We start from the raw sequence: 22,347 nt of genomic DNA, 5'->3' as shown, positions 1-22,347 counted from the left end.
CTCCTCCTTGCTCTGCCATTCATATCCAGTATTTGAGTTCTTTCTGACCACTCTTGCCTCCGGGTCAGCTCAGATTCTTTGTGTTTGACGTTCTGTGTCACTTGTATTGTGGGGAGCACCCACCAGAGAAACCCACTGCTCAGACATGGGTTTAAGCCTATAGAAAGTCTTCTAGACTAGCAGAACCTCCAAAACCTAGTGTTAATGTAGGGTCTAGGGGATCTCTTATTCCAAACTGCTTTCATGATTGCTTTCGACTCAAATAAAATCCTCGCGTTCTATGTTCTATTTGGTCCTGCTTGTAGGTCAAGCGATCAATGCCTCAGACAGACAAGCAAGTATGCATCCCACCGGAGCTGCCGGAACTGCTGAAGCAGTTTACCAAAGCTGCCATTCGGACCCAGCCTCCCGATCTCATCCAGTGGGCGGCCGAGTAAGTCGTTTCTCTCAGAGGGCAGGGATTAGGAAAGAGGGTTTGTAGGAAACTGAGGGGGTTGGCAAGCCCGCAGTGAGGCAGATTATAGAAACTGAGTCTTTAAAGTACACGTACACACACACGAGAGAGAGAGAGAGAGAGAGAGAGAGAGAGAGAGAGAGAGAGAGAGAGAGAGAGAGAGAGAGAGAGAGGAGAGAGAGGCGAGAGAGAGGATGAGATACCCTTCCCTAGACTAGCCAGATTGAGTAGTAACACATGAGGACAGTAGGCCAAGTGTCCTGGGCAAATAGAATCAGTTAGCTTACCATGTCAGCTAGCACATGCCCGCCCAACCCATCCCTGCATCCATCTGCTTTCCTGGTTGGAAAGGGTTTTAGGAATCTGGGTATATGCCCAGGAGTGGCTCACAGCTCAGCTCGCCTTTCCCCAATTTATACCTGCAGCTTGTTTTCCTTCTCACCGCTAGATGGCAGCAGTACACCTAGTGGAGCGGTGCGCGATCCCGCAGGGAGGAGGAGGAGGTAGTGGGATCTCTCCAAGCCCGTTTCCTCTGATTAATGAAACACCTTCCTTCATGGCTGTGGAAACACATACTTGGGCAAGACTAAAGACACTTTGCACCCTGTCTTTAGGGAGAAAATCATTTTCTTATTGATTGTTTTTAACTGATCTCTCCCCTCTGCATGAAGATGTCCGAGGTCACAGGACCTTCTGGGAAAGGCTGCAGAGCTGAGTGAGGAGGTCAGGTCCTCTATAGGGGGCTTCCAGCACTCTGGCTCCTTGAAGGCCCCTAGAGGCTGCTCAGTGGGTGAGCTTGCACAACAGGGTCCGACTTCACCGCGGCGGTGGCTTCACACAGAAAACTTCTCAACTATGAAATTGCTTCTTAGACGCGCGCACCTGCTGGGAAGTGGACAGCCTGGCTTGGGGCAGGGGGGTGGCAGCTAACAAGACCTTACTGGGGCCTTTTCTAGCTGTTTACCTTGCAGGATGATTACTTCCTTTGAGGAGTCTCTGTGACAAGATACCTCAGACAGTAGAAGGGAGGGGCTGAGGAAAGAGAACCTCCAGCCAGTGGTGGAGACACCTAGGCTGAGCCAAGAGGAAGCCCTTTAGAATGAAAGCAACCAGTGGTGTCTCTACTCAGCCTAAACGGAGTTGCTTAGCCTGGTCATGAATCTTGTGTCGTTTTCTATCTTGAATTGTATGTATTACCTCTAAGATTGGACTTTAACGTCAGAAGGCTAATTTCTTTTGGCATAGTCAGACAGATTTTGTTTTATGCCATATGATTGCTTAAAACCGCATTTTAATGTTCTTGTGCTGCTGCATTATTGTAAGAAAAAATGACATTTCTCGATATTGTCCCTGACATTTATGGAGGAAAACTTTCCACCGTTGTAACCTGCTTGCTCCGTATTGTATGATGTGCTATAAATTTTTTAGACATCCGTGCAAGATCAGTTTGTACTTCAACTGCAGTGAGAAAGAGCATGACTTAAGAACATTGTCTATCCAGTTTAGACACCAAAAGCACTTACCAGATCATTTTCTGTGGCTTACCATCTTGTAGTGTTTTAGCAGATGGAACACCATCAAGTATCTCCAAGATAAAATAGGTATTTATTTCATGACATGCAAGAATTTTCCTCCCCTATGTCCCATCAAAGAAGAAGTTGGCTCCCCAACATCAGCAGGGCCTATACTGATTAGTCCTGAAGCAAGCTTGTGTGACAGCCTAAATCTGTAAACCTGTAACCAGGCAATCATTCACTTGCAAATAGAATGCAAAGATTCAGAGGAATAAATCCATGGGTGTGGATTTATTCCTCTGAATCTACAACTACACTAACCACTCCAAAGCTGTTAGGAGAATGCCACATATCCACCCAGGCACTTCTGTATGATGGGGTGCTGTAGTATTGCTGTCCCCGCTGTTTAAATCCACCCCCCCCCATCTGACTAAGGTCAGGCCACATCCCAGTCTGGGTGTCCCATTGTACCTATTCCCACCCAAGCACCGGTCTCTACAGACATTGCTCTTGTACAAGTACAGGCTCAAAAGTGTCAAAGTATTTCCACAGCCGGTCCTACTAAGGACCTCCAGCCACAGACTGGAAGTTGTGTGTTCTGATTCCTGTCTCTCTAGTTCTGTTGGCTTTGTGTCTCAGAAATGGGCAGTAGTTAGCTCTGTTGTGTGGACTGACCCTAAAATGGACTTGTATAGAACACTCCCTGTGTTTTATACAACCCGGTGATGAAGGGGCAGATGTCTGTGTTTCAGGAACAAGGCTTTGGGTGAAGACTCCCAGGTGTCATATCGCTCCCGACCATTCCCTGTGGCAGTCAGCTTCTTTGCATACCATGCCAATCTTGACATAGGACTTGACCTGTCTTTCACATCACCCCCAAGCAGAGCCCACCCCACAAGGCAGTAGCATGCAGCAGACATATCTGAAAATTCTGAGGAAAGAAAGAACGGGACTAGTTCATAGGCACCGTATCAATGTGTGTGGTTCCTTCCTTGGCAAGCCTCTCCTCCTGTGCCTCCCTGAGGGCCTTCCAGCCTTTCTTCCCCTTGCTGAAGCCCCCATGCAGGCCTCACTGCCTCAAGCCAGAAACCCTTTCTCACTCCCCCCAGGAACATTCTATCTGCTCTTGTCATCATATAATCAGGGTCTTCACCCCTCCCAGACCCATGTGAATAGATATCCTATTCGTATCCTAGGATCTCTCTGTCGTCTATGAAAATAAAAAGCTAAGAAGGGACGAGGTGGGGGGGGGGATGCGATTGAACATGCCACAGGTAATTACATGCCAAGCTTCATTGGTTGTGCATTATTCTTAGAGAAAAATAAAGCTTGTTTATACCCTAAGCATTCTTCATTCCTTAAAGTGGAAATAACACAATCAGACTTTTCCCCATTTGCAAACAAACCAAACACAGCTAAATACTGTCTTTTATCTATTCACCCAGAAAAGGAAAGTCAATTCATAAAGTGTCCAGAGGCCGCTGGAGCTTGGGACCCTCCCCTATCCTCCATCCATTCTCTTGCAGGTATTTTGGGGCCATGTCCCGTGGAGAGATTCCTCCAGTGAGAGAGAGGTCTGAGCAAGTCCCTTTGTCCAACTGGGCTGAGCTGACACCTGAGCTTCTGAAAGTCCTGCATTCTCGGGTAAGGAGCTTTAGAGATGATGTGAAAACTGAGTGGGTTAGATCAGGGCTGTCTGTATGCCCACCAGACCGCTGGCCATTAGCACTGCCCACCCCCCCAAAGCTTACTAAGTCCTGGCTGCAAAGTGGGTCTTCCTTCAGAGAGACAGGAATCAGTATGGAAGAGACTGAATCATTGGGCTGTCCTGGGGTCATCACAGATGCCCCCAGATCTCAAAGGATATTCAGGGGCTCAGTGTAACATAGACTGCCTGTCCTAAAGGGTGCTGGCATCATGCTAATGGATTCAGACTATGAGAGCTCTAATGCAGGGTGGTGTAAAAACAACACACCCTTCAGGGAAAACCCTCCACACATTATCATGGGAGTTAGCCTGTGAATGGGAAAAAATGGGCTGGCTTGGAAAAATCTGTGCTTTGGCCAGTTCGTGGGATACAGTTGAGTGGCATGGTGCCCCACATTAGGATACATGATAGGGGAGGCTTGGGTGACTCGACCTTGGGCTCAGAGGCTCTGGCAATGTATTGGAACCTTAATCGGGTACCCATAACCTCACTGCATCCTTAGCTGAGGGGAATCCATGCCTCCCCTTCCCTCTTTAACTGCCAAGACTTCTGTGAGGTGAAACCGGCAAAGCTCTTCAAGGTCCTGGAACTGAACAATGTTAGATACCCATCCTAAACCCTAAGGTCAGCCATGGAGTGCCACGTGTCACTCATGCAGAGACAGGAAGGACACACATGAGATTCAGTACAGAGAACTATATGTAGTCTAGGAGAGACATCTCAAGCCAGCCTCTGATGTCCCACCTGCCTTACAGGGGCAACCTCAGAACAAAACTAGAGACCATAAAGGCATCATAAAAAAAAATGAATGCATCTCTTCTGACATCTGGAGTTTAAAAATATTAAACTATATCACAGCATCACAAAGACAACTATTAAACGGGATTCCCTGGCCTCTCCATCTCTCTGTTGCCCTCCTTGTGCTGGATGAGTTCAGAGCATCTTGCCTGTGGCCCTCACGTTGCGTGTTTCTGTGTGTTCCCTATCCCGAAGGTTGCTGGCCGACTGATCATCCACGCAGATGAGCTGGCCCAGATGTGGAAGGTGCTGAATCTCCCCACGGACCTGTTTAACAGCGTGATGAACGTGGGTCGCTTCACAGAGGAGATCGAGTGGCTGAAATTTCTAGCCCTTGCTTGTAGCTCTCTCGGAGTTGTAAGTGAGCTGTTCTGTGTTGTGTGTCAGAGGACGGAGGGCTGTGGATGACTCGGGGGTAAATAGAGACTGGGAGGGGAGGGGAGAGGCCCCAGGTCCCGTTCTTAGTCTACCAAAACCAAACTTTGAAATGCCCCATCATTTTTCTCTGGGACTGGAAGGACAATCTATCTGCACCCATTCAGCTCTCTGAGATGATAAAAGCAAAGCAAAGCAACCAACCAAACCAACCCCTGCCTTTTGTGCCTCCGTCTGCTCTCTAAATGAAGGTCATTTCCAGGCTCAGCAATCAGAAGCAAGAACTGGGAGGAGGAGGAGGATGGCTATCATGAGGCTCTGCCGAAAGCAGGCCAAATTTGGCTTTGAGTTATTTGTGACTTTCTGCCATTGCCCTCGGGTTAATTTTCACTCTTTTTTTCCCCCACTTGGTTGATGACTTCAAGCTGTAGGATAAGGTTTGTTTGCTTGTGAGGTCTAGATACCTAGAAGCCATATTGGAAGAGAAGGTACCTGGGGTGTTCAGCCTCATAGAAAACCACTGGTAAACACGAGTGGGAATATGCCTCAGAAAACAGAGAGCAAGATTATTTTTAAAACAATGTTAAAGGAACAGAAGGAGGGGAGACTTTTCGGAATCATAACCATGGAGAGAGTAACCTCATCCCAATTCACGCCCTTTCCAAACTTGACGTGTTTGAAAATTGGAAGAGCCGTTTTCCTGCTTTGAAAGAACGGATGCTGAAATCAGCTTTTATGTGTATATAACACTGAGGTATCGTCTGAGTGGACTCTCTCTTCTTAGTCACCGGTAATGAACGAAAACAGATCGGCCATATCTTGTGAAAGCAAGTTGTTACTAGTTGCTAAAACCCTGGAATTCACGTAAAAGCCAATAAAGATCTCCTTGCCTCTGCTCAGGCCAATGGGAATGGAAAAGTAACTCGCATCATACAGCCCAGACGAAGCATGATCTCGGTCTTTCTTTTCAAATGTCTTCGGAGCATGTACTTGGCATGTTTGTGTCTGTGTAAATTTAGCAGAAACATTGTAATCCAAAATTTCCCGTGGGTTTCCCCTGCAACTGGTATGATAATCATTTCTCCAGAGAGCAGTAAAGAGAAGAAGACTATTTGTGGTTGGTTTTAGTTTTTCCATTCTCTTTCATAAAAAATTATACAATGTTCTCCAAGGAGGAGAGGCAAACCTAGCCAGGCAGGTGAGCTGTCAACCAGGACTGACATCTGCTGGGGTGGGGTGGGGTGGGGGAGCCTTAAAGATGGAAAGAAATCACAAAGGAAAAGTATTTACAATTTTGCACATTATTAACAGGATACTCTGAGGTTCTCTCTCTCTCTCTCTCTCTCTCTCTCTCTCATGTGTGTGGGGATGCATCTTGTTATTTAATCTATAGTTAAGTCTGACCTTGATCTACCTCACCTTCAAAGTGTAGAGTAGGGAAATAAGGAGATTTGATCCAGTCTTAGAGCTTAGATGGGTGCAGCAAAGGAAACCACCTCCAGGTAAGCCCTGCCTCTGGTCTCCGCTATGTTCTTTTTCCCCCAAGGTGGCATCTGTTTTAGGAGAGGGCTGAGATGGAGGAATCTGATGTGCTTTGGACCTGGTGGGCTTGCTGGGATGCTGCTGTCCGGGCACTCCTGCTTGTAGCTTAAGCTTTTGCATCTCTTGGGCGGATCAAAGCCTCATAATGCTCCAGCTGGCTCACCTCGAGTCCCCCCGACTGGCTGCTTGCCGGTTTCTCTACATTGTCCTCATCTGCCCTGGCTTTGGTCCACCTCCTAGCCTCTCACCACTGTGCAAATGTCTGAGTCATCACCACCTTGTCCCCCATATCACGCAGTACCCTGGGGTGACTTTGGGAAGCCACATTTCAACTCCCTTTCTGTTTGCACAACGTGTAACTGGCAAGCTTTCTCTGATGTGCCTGCCTCCCAAACTGAGGGGAAGCCATGAGGTGAGCTGCCTCTTTCTTCACCTCTTCTAAAGTAAGGCAGCTGGATCAAGTCTTCTGTAAGGTCCTTTGACCTCTAACAAGCTGTCATTCTCTCCTCCTCATCTGCTTCCATCAGAACAGCCTTATGCCCTCATCATTCTGTCAAAGAAAACCAGGGGCAGGCTCACCCTGGAAGTACAGTCTGTGCACCAAGGGTGCGGGTGGATACAGGAGCCAATGCCTACCCCCGCTTAAGTCATGTGGGAGCTTCATCGTGGGGCTGGTCAGCACTGTGACCAGACTGCTTGCCTTACCTGGACTAATATATTGAAATCTTAAGTCCCAAGGAGATGGTATTAGGAGTGGGACCTTCCATCATAGAGTGCAATTCTCAAGCACGGGGACTAGAGTCTTATAAATGGGGGTTGAAGGAGGCTGTTTGCTTCTCCCACCGTGTGAGAAGACAGTGAGATACACCGTCTGTGAAGAATAGGCCATTGCCATCCCTTGATCTTGAACTTCACCTTCAGAACTGTGAGCAATGGGTTTCTGGTTTGTATTGAATCTTTGAGGCTCTAGACTCACATTATTATAGAAGCCCAAGCAAACTCAGTCAAGGTATCACCATGTGGAGGGGCTTGCATTCCATCTAACCCACGTGCCCTTGTAGACCAGTCTAGAAGACTTTTGTCCCTTGCTTTGCAAACAAGCTATGGTCTTTGACCATGTGGAAAAGCAGCTTTTGCTCCTGTTAGAAGAGTCTTCTGATCTCATACGCACCTACACACTGGTGCACAGGCAAGAGCTGAAAATGAAATAAAATAATTTTTCTAAGTATGCAGACATTAGAATCTAAAGTCTTGTATGAATAATCACTAAACATTTAAGGTCAAGGGCACTTGATGGCCCGCAAGAGCTGTGCTATCAACATATTACAGGCTAGGTGCTTTACACAGCAGAACAGTCTTGTCTAGCAGTTCTGGAGGCCAGAGTTGAGGCCGCCTCTACTAACAAATGAGGAGTTTCCTTCTATGTCAGCCTGAATCCACACAGCTCAGATCTCCTTCTTGCCATATTCTGCATACAAGGCATGCTGAATTAAGGCCCATCCTAATAATTTCATTGCAACTTTTACCATCTATGGTGAGTGACATTTTGATTCGGTTTGGTTTTCTGACAGGATGGCCTTGAACTGTCCATCCTCCTGCCTCAGCCTCCTGAGTGCTTCTATGGCAGATGTACACCATTTCATTCCTATTAAGTCTTTAAGTCAAAGTCTCAGCATCTAGGACGTAGAACTGTTGATCCAGGAAGTGTTCGTGAACCCCAAAAGACCACCAAGGAGCCAATCCCAGTGCAAGCACATTAAGGTCTCTTTATTAGAAGCTCATGCTTGGACTCCCCGCCAACCCTGACAGCAGGCGGGGAAGGCGGAGCCCCAGGCCTAGTTTCAGGCAAGCATTTATAGAGGCAAGCGAGGGGGTTTCTAGCCTGCCACACATTTGATTGGGGGCCATTAGGGCCTTTAACATACTTGGCTGATGCTGGGAGTCAAACCATAAACTTAACTTCTGCTTTTCTCTTGATTGGTGGTTGTCAGGAAGCCAGGGCAGGCTTGTAACTGGAGGTGCAGAGTTGTTGGGGAGTAACCTGGAAACTGGTGCTAAGTGCCAGGTTGTTAGTTAACTCAAGTTCACCCTCAGGTCAGCTTCTCTAAGATGGAGCCTGAACCCAAAAGAGTTAGTCTCTCAGGACGTCAACATAAGAACTTGAGGACAGGACAGTTCATCCTATACCAGCACCCTAAGAAGAGGATAGTGTATGAAGCAGGGGTAGAAATGCTTCAGAGAAGTAAGAAATGCTGTGAGCAGAACTAGGCAGCTCAGCACACACACATATGCTTGCAAATGTCCTCCAAACCACTCCTGTGTTAATCTTATCACACACTTAGGCCTTCCCCTCCCACCGACACACACACATACACACACAAGCACACATATTCCTATGTTTGTTTTCCTCAAACCGACCTGTTACAAAACCACAAACCTCTTTTTTTTTTTAAACATCTCATGGCTTATCATTTTTAAACAATTGTACATTGAAGATCCAATCTCATAAAATATTTCTTAAATGGAAATAAAGTTTAAATATTAATTCAAAATGAATAGTAATTCATTAGGGCAAAAGACATTTAAAATCACTGCCATTCAGTAAAACGGCCTCTAAGAAGACAAGCCAACTTTATTCCCATCCTCTTAGGCCTCCCAGCAACAACACACCATGTAGACAGCCATTATATTCAAGGAGGGGATGGCAGCTGAATGTCCACAAAGTTGCAAATGAAGGGGGCTTCCCTGGCCAGTCATGTGAGGACACACAGCAGCTGCTTGATTACCCTAGCGTATTTAGCTCTCTCTATGCAGGACTAACTCTTGACTGATCCCTGGAGGATGTATATAGATCTTTACATTGGCGGTTCTGGCAAGCCAGCAAGATCTGTGGAGTGTGTGTGTGTGTGTGTGTGTGTGTGTGTGTGTGTGTGTGTGATGCACACACATGAAAATAAGTTGTTTTTTCTGATGTTGTGATAAAACTCTGACCAAAGTCAATTTGGGGAGGAAAAGATCTGTATCACCTTATACGTCCATGTCACAGCCTGTCATTGAGGGAAGTAAAGGCAGGGGCTCAAACAGAAACCATGGAAGAATGCTGCTGACTCCGTAGCTTTTGCTAATAGCTTTCTAATACAGTCCAGGACCTCCCCACCTAAGGATGGTGCCACCCATAGTGGGCTAGGCCCGCCTACATCAGTTAGGCAAAAAGATAGACATGCCCACAGGCCAATCTGATCAAGACAATGTTTCTCCTGAGGTTTCCCCTTCCAGGTAGCTCTAGGTTGTGTGAAGTTGGCAAGAAGAACTAACCAGAAAAGTGATATATAAATTAGATGATTTTAACTTATATGGAACTTATAATGAATAATAAGTGAATTATTTTTATCTTATGGGACTCCCAGTCTTTTTAGAGACAGTATACTTCTCTTAACTCTTCTCTATTATGGTTTTACCCCAAATATCTTTTTGTGGGTGTAATATATAGCTAATATATATTAGATGTAGTAATAAATATGTAGATAAATTACCTCTAAACTTTAGAAGACAAGGCTGGAAGACAAGAAATATTTCTAATTTTTTTCATTTACTTACTATGCATGTGTGTGAGCATGCACACAGAGTCAAAGAACAGTTTTCAGTAATTTGTTCTCTTCTTTTAATATGGGAAAAACTGAGACTAATAAGTTGATGTTATGAAGGATCTACTTGACTTGCTCAGGAGATACTAAGTCACACAGAACAAAATTAGTTAAAGGAGTGCTCTGGTTTTCTTGTCAGGAAAGCATGCTTCTGCCAGGCAGGCAGGGTGACCCTGGCTAACGTTCCTAGGGAAGCAGCTGCTCTGCCTTGAGACATTCATAATAAGATTTTACATTGTATCTCCCCATCCTCCCAAAATAACTAACACATGGAACATGGTTAATTCCTCATAATATAACTCGGGGCCAAGAAACTACATAAGCAGATGGAGATTTCTGGGGAGTTCCTTTCTGTGCATTAACCAGGACTATACTTGCACTATGATTAAAAGCTGTTTCCTTTATTAATTTCTACATCCTCCGAGTGATCTCCCATCGGGAAGGCGTGTTAATTCTGCAACCCTTGCAACATGTGGTTCCAGAGAATCAAACTAAGGTGGTCAGGCACCTTTTCTCACTGAGTCATCTTCCTGGTCCAAGATAGTGCTAATTTTGCAGGATGAAAACTCAGTTCTCCTTTGAAGAGGTTACTCTAATTAAACTTGACAAACATCTTAACGTGTTTAGCAGTTTATAAATTGAATTTCCTCCAGGAAAGAAAGGTAAGATATAGGTTGGCCGATATGTTTGGAATGAATTGATCGATGTCTGTTAAGCCCCCTAGGCTCTTAGGCCATCCCCACTCCATCTTACCTAAGCGATAATTTTGTTTTGTCTTTCGTTTTCTTAAGTCTAAACTGATCTCAGGGAATCTAGCCTGGAAGAATGACTTTCTCCTTCTTCTGTCTTATGGTTTTCTAGACCATTGCCAAAACTCTCAAGATAGTGTGTGAAGTTTTATCCTGTGACCACGATGGAGGGCCACCCCGGATTCCTTTCAGCACCTTCCAGTTTCTGTACACGTATATCGCTGAAGTGGATGGGGAAATCTCTTCATCCCACGTTAGCAGGATGTTAAACTACATTGAACAGGAAGTGTGAGTAACCTCTCGGATGGCAAGCCAAGGGTGTGTTGGGCTGTGGATCTTGGTGGTCCAGAGTGAGGCTGTTGCTCTCAGTGTCTGTCAGACAATAGCTTCAACTATAATTTTTAATTCTATAATGATGTAAAAGCATTCGGGTTCAGTAGAAGATGAATTTCAATTTTTTTTGAACTTCAATATAATTTCCTGGACTAGCAATCTTTGCAATATAGTAACCTCCCCCAATGCTGACAGACATTGCATGTCAGAGCTCTCCACCAGCCTCTTGATCACTAGGGAAGCAATACTCTAGAGTGTACTGGGTGGCTGAGCTGGCATGGCCCAAACAGGTTGAATGCATTAAGCACATTGTTGATAAGATATTTTCTTTTAAAAATTCATTAAATTTGAAGATTTATTGTTTATGTTTTAATGATGAGGTGGATAATGCACTCATGAGTGCAGGTGCCCTTGGAGGCCAAAGATGTCAGACCCCGTGAAGCGGAGTTACAGGTGGTTATGAATCAACCAACACAGGCTCTAGGAACTAAACTCAGTTCCTTTGCAAGAGCAGTGTGCCCCTGAACCCCCAGAGCCATCTCTCCAGCCCCTCAACATGCTATTTTCCATTTACAATGGAGAGTCAAGAACTTGCTCTCCATTATAAGTCAAGGAGTATCTGCATATTATTCTGTTCTAGGGGACATGAAATACTGATTTGAGAAAAGGAAGGAACCGTACAGAAGAGTGATCCTTGTGGGGCTTCAGAGTTTCACAGTTAGAAACAGCACCTGAGAGCACGTTAGAAATGCAAGATCCAAGACTTTCCTGTGGATTTGTAGAATAAGAAATTCTGGGATACCCAGGAATTTGACTTAACAAACCTGCCAGATGTTCCTGGGTTAGTTTCAGAAAGCCAAGGAGGAAGAGGAGAGGAAGGGGGAGGGGGAAGGAAGCTGGAGACTGGGCAGTCAAGAGTCAAGATAAAGGGCCAGCAAGATGGCTCTGCTAATAAAGATGCTTGCTGGGCAAGCCTGGTGACCTGAGGTTGATCCTGGAACCCAAGTGTTGTAGTAAGTTTTCTATTGCTGTAAAGGGACACCATGACCAAGGCAACTTACTGAAGAGTTCATTGAGGTCTAGTCTTATGGTTCCAGAGAGTTAGAGTCTATGGCCATCAGGGCAGGAGACCATGGCCACATGTTGCTAGAGCAGTTGCTAACAGCTTATTTCAGATCCATAAGCATCGAGGGGGGAGGGGGGAGAGAGGGAGGGAGAGAGAAAGAGAGAGAGAGAGAGAGAGAGAGAGAGAGAGAACTAGACGCTGGAAATGGCATGGACTCTTTGAGGTAGCAAAGCTCACTCTCGTGATGCAGTTCTTCCAACAAGGCCACACCTTCTGAACCTTCCTAAACAATTCTGCCAAGTGAGGACCGAATACTCAAATATCTGAGCCTGTGGGGGCCATTCTCAGTCAAACCACCAGGGAAGACAGAGAGAACCATCTCCACAAAGTCGTCCTCTCACCTGCACACACACATGACACACACAGTATAACAACATTTTTTTATTTTAAAAAAAAAAGGTTTCTTTGGGATAGGAGGAGTGAAATTAACTTGGTGTGATACATACACATATAAATATATAATCTCTATTTTAAATCGATTGTTAAACAAACTAATTCCAGATATCTGTTTTTCCAAACAGAATTGGTCCTGATGGCTTAATCAAGGTGAATGACTTTACTCAAAACCCTAGGGTTCGGCTGGAATAAAAGCTCAATTTTGGCAGTTTTACAGGAAGATACAGAGGTGGCTGTACTTCAGAGTAGCTGAACTCCATGCACCATCTAAAGTCAATTTTCTTTTACAACTGGTACAACTAATAAACAATTAGCCAGGAACGTGTGGAATTTGTATGTAAGACAGTCGGGGGTGGGGGGGTGGGAGGGTCGGGGGGTCGGGAGGGTGGGGGGGTAGGGGGTGGGGGGTAGGGGTTAGAAGGGATGGGAGGGTGGGGGTTAGGGGGTGGGGGTGTAGGAGGTACCCATGGGTCCCCCCACCCACTCAGAGGAGAAGGGGAACCTACAAACAGTAACAGAATCAGCAGTTGAAGAAAGGCTTCTCTAAAGGCTGAGGAAACACAGATAGCAGGCACACAGAAAGACCTGCTGCTAATCAGAGGGCAGACTAGGGAAACTGAGGCCCAGCTTCTCCCTAAGGACTGGGGTTTTCATTTGGTTTTGGTTTGTTGTTTTTGCTTGGTTTTGGTTTTGAAGTCTTTGAAGGGTCTTCCGCTAACAGAGTTGGTCAGCTGGAAGAAAACTTTGATGGCTGACTGGCCCTCAACTGTCATGGAGGCATATTCTGATCCCACCTTGAACTTGAGTCAGTCATCAGCAGGGGCCTATTGGCAGGAGAAGGCGCGCATGGAGCCTTCGTTTTAAGCTGCCCAGCTTTTGTCTCAGTTCCCAGGTGAGAGCGAAGCCATCCAAGTCGGAACTCTGTCTTCATTAGTCATGGCCCCTGTTCTTGCGGGCCTGTCAGGGAACCTGTCTGTACTCCTGGAACCTCCCTCCATTTGAAATGAGGCTCTCTCATTTTCTGCCAGGCTACCTGGCCCAGGAGATTTTTCTGGCATGACCTGATGCTGTCTCTTTGTAGAAACTCTGGAATTGCATATGTGTGTAGCCTCATCTAGCTTTATGTGGACTGTAGGTATTCAGGCCTTCACCCTTGCGAGGCAGAAGATGGTTTCCCCACTGAGCAGTCTCCCTAACGCTAGTTCAATTTCTCAGATAACATTTGGTATCTATCATTTCCCTCCTATTCTCTACACTACTTTGCTACGCCAACAATACTCACTAGAATCATGTCCAACAAATCTGACTCGGTCACTGTTAGCAGTCACCGCAAAGAGCACTCCCGTCTGGCCTCCAGTGTGACGTCATATGTGTTAGTCACTTTCCTGTACACTGTGGCCAAAAGCAAGTTAAAGAAGAGGGTCCCCACTGATGTCCTTCCAGCATACTTTCACCCCATCCCATATCCCCAAATTTCCCCAAACACACCACCAACTGGGGACTGAGAACAGATGCTGTGAACCAAGATTCACCTCTCCTCCTCCAAGCTGCTTATCTCAAGTATTGGGTCACAATGGCATTTGAATACAATAATAACCAATATTTATTACTATATACAAAGGCCTATAAGGAGACACTTTTAAGTCCAGTCTTAAATTTTTCTTTGAGTCGAACTGTATGAACTGTGAACCATTGTCCAATGTTATAGATGAAGAAACTGTCTTAGAACAAGAAGGGATTTCTTTAAAGGTCACTGAAAAACCATTTGAATCCAGGTCCATATGACTCTTAAACTGTGCTGTCTTGCTCATACGCTCAGTGATGGGCCACATATAGGACACCCTACCCCCAGAAAGGATTTTCCCCTGGCTTTTCTTAAGGATAGAGTAGCGCATAAGGAGAAGACAGAGTAAGACAGTTGTGGAAAGAAAGGGTGTTATCTAGTCTATTAGCCTTGGATCCCTGTTCTGCTTGGGACTTCTAGGAGACAATGTGGGACATATGCAGATATACTAGTCTGGAGAGTAAAGAAGCCCTTTGCCCACTGTTGATAAAGGCAGTGTCCTCAACAAACTTCTGCTATTGTCTAAAGCAGTGGTTCTCAACCTTTCTAACACCATAACCATTTAATACAGTTCCTCATGTTGTGGTGACCCCTGACGGTAAAATTATTTTCATTGCTACCTCATAACTATAATTTTGTGACTTATGAATCATAACGTAAATGTCTGATATGCAGATATCTGATATGTGACTTCCCTCCCCAATGGGGCCATGACCTATGGGTTGAGTACCACTTGTCTAAAGGTTTAACTTTTTCCATGGTTTTTTGTTCCGGCTTGTTCCTTTTGTGACAGAAAATAGCTCTGAGGCAGGAAGCCACAGGTACACACGAGTCACCTGGATCTACACTAGCCTTTTACAGAGACTTTAATGAAGTTTTAATATTTGATCACTATTACTGCTTCTCCGTGGGTCTGGCGCAAGTCCCCAGAGGCTGCCTGCAGGACAAGGAGTGACCAACTAGGAGATGTCTTAAAATTCCCACATGACCCTACCACACTCAAACTGCTTACGCTGAGATTATTCCAAGGAAACTTGATCCTTTCAGCCAATGCCCTTGTCAGACCCATCCCTCACGTCCCTTTCACACTCAGCAATTTCTGAATCCTAGCATGACCCCGGCCAGGCTGTCAAACAGAGATCCTCAGAGCAGATGGTGTGTGCTTCTCCCTTAAAAAAAAAAAAAATCAGGAAGCAATAAACTCAGGATTTTATAAAGAAAAAAGAAGTGGGTTTCTTTTTTTTTTTCTGCTCTAAATTAAGCTATTATGATTACAGTGAAGGCTGTAGATTTAAAGTTTTGGTGGAGAATGCAAAAACATGACTTAATTCTGTTTCGCTGTGTTTCCTGCCCTGCCATCTCCCTGATGCCATTCAACTGGGGGATTCTCCCCTTAGCATCCCTTGATAGCTAATAACTTCCAGAATCACTTTGTTAAGCAACAGGAGCTGGACTCTTGAGTCTGCAGAGCTTATTTCGAATTAGGTTAGAAGAATCTTAACCTGAAATTCTTGGAATGGCTCTGCCTCTGATGATATTCTTCGCAAATATGTTGCAGAAATGTACACATTAGCATTTTTTTTCCTGAGGGAAAACTTTACAAAGCTTTTAGTGAGTCTTAAAGTTGTAAAGGTCAAAAAAACTTGGGGTTGGAAATGGATCCAGAAAACACCAACTGCCTTGGGGGAAGGCAACAGAATAATTCTCAAGTCTTTCCCAGGCTCACTGAGCTCACCATGCACCCAGCAAGTGACATTATGCACAGCCTCTTGCTTTTGGTTCTTACATCTTACATCTGGCAGTTTAAAACCTGTGTTTTAAACTCAGACATTCATATACATGCAACTTTATAGTTTTCTCTTGGAACGTGGTCAAACATGAACATGGACTTATGCCCTTCAGAGATGAATTATTTGGAAAGTCATTGGTCCAATCAGCTGAGTTATAAAAAGACTGAACAGAAAAGGTAGAGCCATATACTCAAACTAGTAGAGAAACTAAAACGTCCGTGTCAGGTTCCCAGGACGGGCTCTGGGTGGCCCTGAATCTTGGGAATTCAAGTAGCCAGCAGCCCCAGATTACCATAGGCATCCCCCAAAAGATAATTAACTCGCTTATTTACTTGAATGATTTTTAAATTCCTACCACATGCAAGGCATTTTACTAGACAACGGATATTTTCACTGAATAAGGCAAAGTCTCTGCATTCACAGATATGAAATTGTACTTAAGGATGCAGACATCTAGCTAGCTGTAAGGTTATGGCCATGGGGCTGGAGAGATTGCTCCGCCATTAAAGGCTAGGCTCACAACCAAAAGTATAAGATTATGACAATGAGAATTGGTATTGTTCCATCTTTGCCTGGGGGCACACAACCTCGTTATTCAGGAGCAGGATACTGGTGGGAGGAAAGCTTTCCCGAGCCAATCTGAGAGCAAACCAAGAAGCTTTCAGTTGGATGAGACGTCTCAGCCTACGTCTTCACCAAGTTCCAGATTCACACACCTACCAGTCGCTGACCCAGTCCACCGTGGTATCACTCCAAGGCTCTGCACGATTCAACATGCCCTAGAGACATCCAGTTTGTCCTTCCACAACAAAATGTCGGGGGTGAGGTGGGGGAGGGAGGCGGCAACAATGAGCCCCCCCCCCAAGCGTCCCTATTGCCAATTGTCCCCGAATAAAATGAAACAGGAACAAGGAAAATATCCACCCCTTGCTTTCCACAACCTGGCCTCCAGTCTGGACTGGTTTACCCCTATGCTCTTTCAAATGTATCCTTTTCCTCCTTCCCAGTCAGACCTCTTCCCCATACTCCCCAATGCCCTCATACTGAATGTAGATTGGTCAGTCTTCTCTGGATAGGAACAGAAGATAACCCAGTTTTTAAATAGAAGAAGCTTTGCAGAGCCAAGGGCCAAGAGACCCATAAAGGAATGTCTAGGAGCCCAGGAAGTAGCAAACCATTATCACCCTTATGACCAAGATAATTTTATTAGAGTCTCGAGAGAACTGGAGCCCAGGAACTCAAGGATCAGTACATCGTAACTTCAGTTTTCTTCTGTCTTCAGCTGGATATTCTTGCGGACTAAACAAGACCTGAAGCTGGAGTACTTCGCTAAGTGATATCATCCTTACGGATTGGTCCCTGGGACAAGAAAGGCAGAACTTGGAGGTGGGGGAAGGACTCACAGACATGTTTGCCTCCCCACCCCCAACGCTGCATACACTATAGAGATTGGGGTATGAAATAGTTTAAGCTTTGAAGGACATGGGGTCAGCTCATCTGCAGTAGCGGGAAAGCAGCTGCAGAGATTAGAAAACCGATCCAGCCCTGGATGATGCCACTGACACTGAGCATGCGCTTTTCCCCGCCCTCTCAAACGCTCAAACTGAGCACCTCTGGGAACTCCCTCACTGATACCCCCAAGTGATGCTTCACAAGTCTCTAGGTGTTTATTGCACCAAAAATGATGCAATTATCCCACGTACAACTCCAAATTCACTTATCCATTTCCCCACATCTGCACGCCTCTCTTAAACAGCCGTTTCCCTGTCCGTCCCCTAATTAGAATTACAGTTGGGGATTTTAGAATTTCAACCTTCAGGATTTGGGTCTTTGGGGTTGTGACTTTCAAACCTATCCCCATCCCTACCCCCATCCCCATCCCTATCTATCCCCACCCACACCCTCTGCGCACGCACCTAAAAAAGAAACAGACAAACAAACAAGCAACTTGCAGGATTCTGCTAGATGCGGCAGACCAGAGACTCCTGTATTACACTGTCCCTGTCATCTTAGTGCAGCGCTAAACTATCCTGCAGAAACCTTTACATATCATCTTTGCCTTTGGAATAGTAAACTGAATCCTTAACGTATGAGGACTTCACAGTCTGGTCCTTAACATCTTCCTTTTCCGCGGCTACATTCAGCCACAGTCTAGTCTCTTCCACCCAGCATTACGCAAACTGTATGTTTAGAATACCTCTCTGTGTTGACCTGCCAGTGTAGTACTACGAAGTGTTTGTGAACCCCGAAAGACTAATCAGGAGTCGATCCAATGCCACCACAGGAGCAAGTTCACAAGTTCCAGCTTGGGACTTGACTGACCACTGACTAACAGGATGGAGAAAAGCCCCAAACACACATCGGTGCAAGGTTTTATAGAAATCGGCAATCGAGCAGTGAGTGTAGCCCTCACCCCTCTAGCCTGGCAAGTATCTAACCGGGGGGGGGGGGGGGGGGGGGCGGGTACTATGGCCTTTCTCCCAATTGGCTAGGGCTGGGAGCCAAACCATAAATTTAATTTCTGCTTCCAGGGATGGGATTGTAACCTGGTGTGTGTGTGTGTGTGTGTGTGTGTGTGTGTGTGTGTGTGAAGATTTGTTGGGGCAATAATCTAGAGACTGGTGCTAGATGCTGGATTTGGGGAGGGGTGTAACCTGGAGACAGGTTTTGTTGGGAGGTAGCCTGAAAACTGGAGGTAGGCTCAGGTTTTGTTGGGGGGGTAACCTGGAAATTGGTGTTAGGTACCAGGCTGTTAGGTCAGGTTCTCTAAGATGGAGTCTGAAACCCAAAGAATTTGGCCTCTCACCAGCAAGATGTGGCCACTGGCACAACAGACTGTAATGTGAATAACCAACCATTTTCTAATTGGATTTGAGGCCTGCTGCACAGAACGGAATTCAAAACTCTGGTACGGTAAACCTGAAAAGCCCATGGCTAAGAAGTTCATAAGTTGTAGTGGGGAAACTACTGTTTTTTTGCTAAATTCCCATAAGTCTGTGACATTCTCAACCTTGGTCAGGGAAGCTGCTTTTTGCAATGGTTACTAGTAAGACTCATAACTGTCAAAGTGTTTAGAATGAATGAGCTCATGGATGGTCGCTCTGATGGGCACAGTGTACCTTAAATGGGGCATCCAATCCCTCTCCACTGCTCCCCACACCCAGGGACTGTCAGGAAGAGAAGGTATAGAGGATGAGGACAGGATAGGAACTCACAACAGCTGAACAGGACCAAACCATTCAAAATTCCACTGTGGATAAAGGATGGGCTCACGGAGGCCCCACCTCTAGTTCAGAGGCAATGGTTGCTGGGAGAGGGAGAATCTTTCTTCTTTGAGGGTGTGGCCACTGGGAGGTTGCCTGTGCTCTGATGATGGCCCTACATCTATGTGCTTGGAGACAGCACTAATTGGACTCAGGGGGATAGCTAGATATCTATATCTATCAATATCTGATATGAAGCTGGGAAGTATTGGGAGGGAGTCCTGGGAGAACTGGAAGGGGAAGTGACAGATAGATATGATCAACATATGTTGTATGCATCTATTACATTCTTAAATGATAAAAAATTAAAATCAAAGCATGAAACTTTAAAGAAAAATATTCTCCTCCCCTCTCCAAATTCACTTTCACGCCTCTCCCTACTGCTTTATTTATAATGTCAAGTAACAATCCAAAATAGAAAAAGCAAAAGGAAAGACCAGTGGAACACCACACAACCATTTTATAATTGTGTATTAATAGGGAAATGCTAATGTGCTACTAAGAGAAAATGGTAATACATATCCAAAGTGTATTTATACATGAATATTCACATAGAAAAAATCTGGAAACACACCAAAGTGTCATATGGATTATAGGTGACTTTTCTCTTCTTATGTGTATTAAAAATATAAGTATGTACTAATTAAGAAAACAATGTTTAAGAAAATCAAATTTAAAAGCCATCTGTGGGGCTGTAGAGGGATGTTGTTGTAATTTAAGAGCACTTCCGGCTCTGCCAGAGACCTGAGTTCAGTCTGGAGCACCGACCTCAGGAGGTGCGCAGCTCCCTGAAACTCTAGCTCCAGGAGGTCCCCAGAGGGTTCCTGAGGTCACAGGGGGAAGCGAAAAGATAAGAATGAGAACCCAGTGCAGACTGACTTGGTCAACCTGGATCAGACTTCTGGGACTCTAATGCCAGGCGCTCATTGTCAGCATATTTAAAACACAGTGCAATGTGGGAAAAGGGTTCCAGGCAACAATTAGTCCAATTAGTCCCATTCCAGGTGCACAATAAAGTTTAAGGTGTGACTGCGTAGAAACTATTTTACAGAATACATGTGACCACGAGGGTGGGTTCCTTAGCTAAAAGGCCTAGAATCTAGTGTGGTCTCTGACTGACTGCATAGAGGACAACAGGCCATGAAGTTCATGTGACATCTCCCCTAAGGGTGGGTAATGACCTAGGGAGGAGAGAGTTCTGGGGAATTTGGGTAAGAGCTGCTCAACAGACAGCCAAGAGGGTACCAGGTCATTAACAAAGTCCACTCCTGGCTTTCTGGATGAAATAAATGTAGATATTTGCTTTTTATCTTCTCCATTGAGGATACACCCCTGCATGATTAACATTCCTGTTCTGCTAGTGATTAAAAGAAGCTCTGTGCCCCCCAACAAGATCCAATGCCCTCTTCTGGCCTCACACACACACACACACAAAACTATAAAGAAAAAGAAAGAGAAACATCTTTGATTCTCAGGTGAACACTTATGGAGAAAGAAAGGAGAGTTCCAAGGTTATTTAACTATGTTCAGCCTTTTGAAACTTGAAATTGAGGTTGTCACCTATAAAGTCTACACTGAAGAACCCCAATAGAGCTGCTAAAAAAAAGTTGCAAAACCTTCACCTCATCATTTTAAGTAAGATTAAGATTTGTGTTAAGTAGCATTCATAAGTATCCTGGGAAACATGTCTGCCTAGTGGCCAACACAACAAATATTAAAATCCCTCCACTTGGAGAGTTAACTATATAGGTAGGAAGATTTTACTTGTGGACTATGTATATGTGTATATATATGCACATAAAATATAATTTTTCTTCTTTATATATAATATATTATTTTATTTATTTTTAAAATGATTTTTTTACATATGCAGATGTTTTCTTTGTGTGTATGTCTGTGTGCTACATGCTGTGTGGAGCCTGGTGACCCGAGGCTAGACATGAGCATTGGATCCCCTGGAACTGAAGTTACAGACAGGTGTGAATTGCCATGTTGGTGCTAGGAATTGAACCCAGATCCTCTGCAGTTGTAACTAGTGCTCTTAATGTGTGAGCCATCTCTCCAGCTTCATTTTAATTCATGTTTTAAAAAGATTTATTTAAGTAGGTTGTGATAGCATACACCTTTATTATCAGCACTAGGTAGGCAGAAGCAGGAGGGTCTTTGTGAATTCCAGCCAGCATGGCCTACATAGGAAGTTTCATATAAGTGAAACTCACACCATACACACACACACACACACACACACACACACACACACACACGTGCACACATATATCCTTTAAAAAAATGTATACTTGTGTGAGTACCTCAAGTATGTATGTGCACCACTTGTATGACTGGCGCCTGAGGAGGCAGAAGAGAGCACTAGATCTTTTGAAACTGGAGCCATGTGCTTATGATCCACTGTCTGTGGGTACCCAACGTGGGTCCTCTGAGGGCAAGAATTGCTCTTATCCACTAAGTCATCTCTACAGGTTTAAACCCAAGGGTTTTAAAATCAATGCAACCCTTTTTTACAAAGGTAGCTATTTTACCATAGAAAGGAAAATCGACGGAATTAATTTCTCTCCAAGTTGATTTAAAACAATCTCAAACAGTGTCTCAAACACCATTCTCTATTAGTGCAGCTATCAGTGGTTAAAAAAAAAATACTACCATTCTTTATCAAGAGCAATTATTTCGATAGAAGCAGACAGCCAAATCATGCACTTAATAAACCCCAAATCCCAGTCATTGAACACTGTTCAGGTTTGATTTATTGACTCTCAAGAACAAATACACTTAAAACAGCACAAAACACTTCTAAGATCTACCGGAGTCCTTTACTCCATGGGCTGGCAGGCTCTGGTTCCCACTTCAACAGTTGAAACCAGTGCTGCCAAGCCAGAGAGCGCCTCCTTTTTAGCCCCGCCCCTCTCACAGGCCCCGCCCTAGCCCCCCCACCCCGTAGTCTGTTGGCCACTCCCACTCTCCACCCGGGTGTAGCAAGCTGGAGCTCGCGGAGTCTGTTGCGCACGCCCAGGCCTCCAGGTCCCGACCCGAAGGCAAAACTTTGGCGCCTAGGAGGCAATGAGGCGCGGCGTTCCGC

At 45.1% G+C, this 22,347-nt stretch overlaps 1 protein-coding gene across 1 annotated transcript; it reads left to right on the top strand.

Annotated features, from left to right (window-relative positions):
• The first annotated feature begins 317 nt into the window (after nucleotides 1–317).
• On the top strand, nucleotides 318–12,831 carry Ropn1 (rhophilin associated tail protein 1). Its single transcript, XM_052159021.1, has 5 exons — nucleotides 318–433; nucleotides 3,495–3,612; nucleotides 4,670–4,831; nucleotides 10,897–11,072; nucleotides 12,765–12,831. The coding sequence occupies exons 1-5, from the start codon at nucleotides 318–320 to the stop codon at nucleotides 12,829–12,831; spliced, it is 639 nt and encodes a 212-aa protein (XP_052014981.1).
• The last annotated feature ends 9,516 nt before the right edge of the window (nucleotides 12,832–22,347 follow it).

The sequence above is a fragment of the Apodemus sylvaticus genome, chromosome 15 (genome assembly GCF_947179515.1).
Source record: "Apodemus sylvaticus chromosome 15, mApoSyl1.1, whole genome shotgun sequence".
In the NCBI taxonomy this organism is placed as follows: domain Eukaryota; kingdom Metazoa; phylum Chordata; class Mammalia; order Rodentia; family Muridae; genus Apodemus; species Apodemus sylvaticus.
This window is presented reverse-complemented; position numbering and strand designations above follow the sequence as displayed.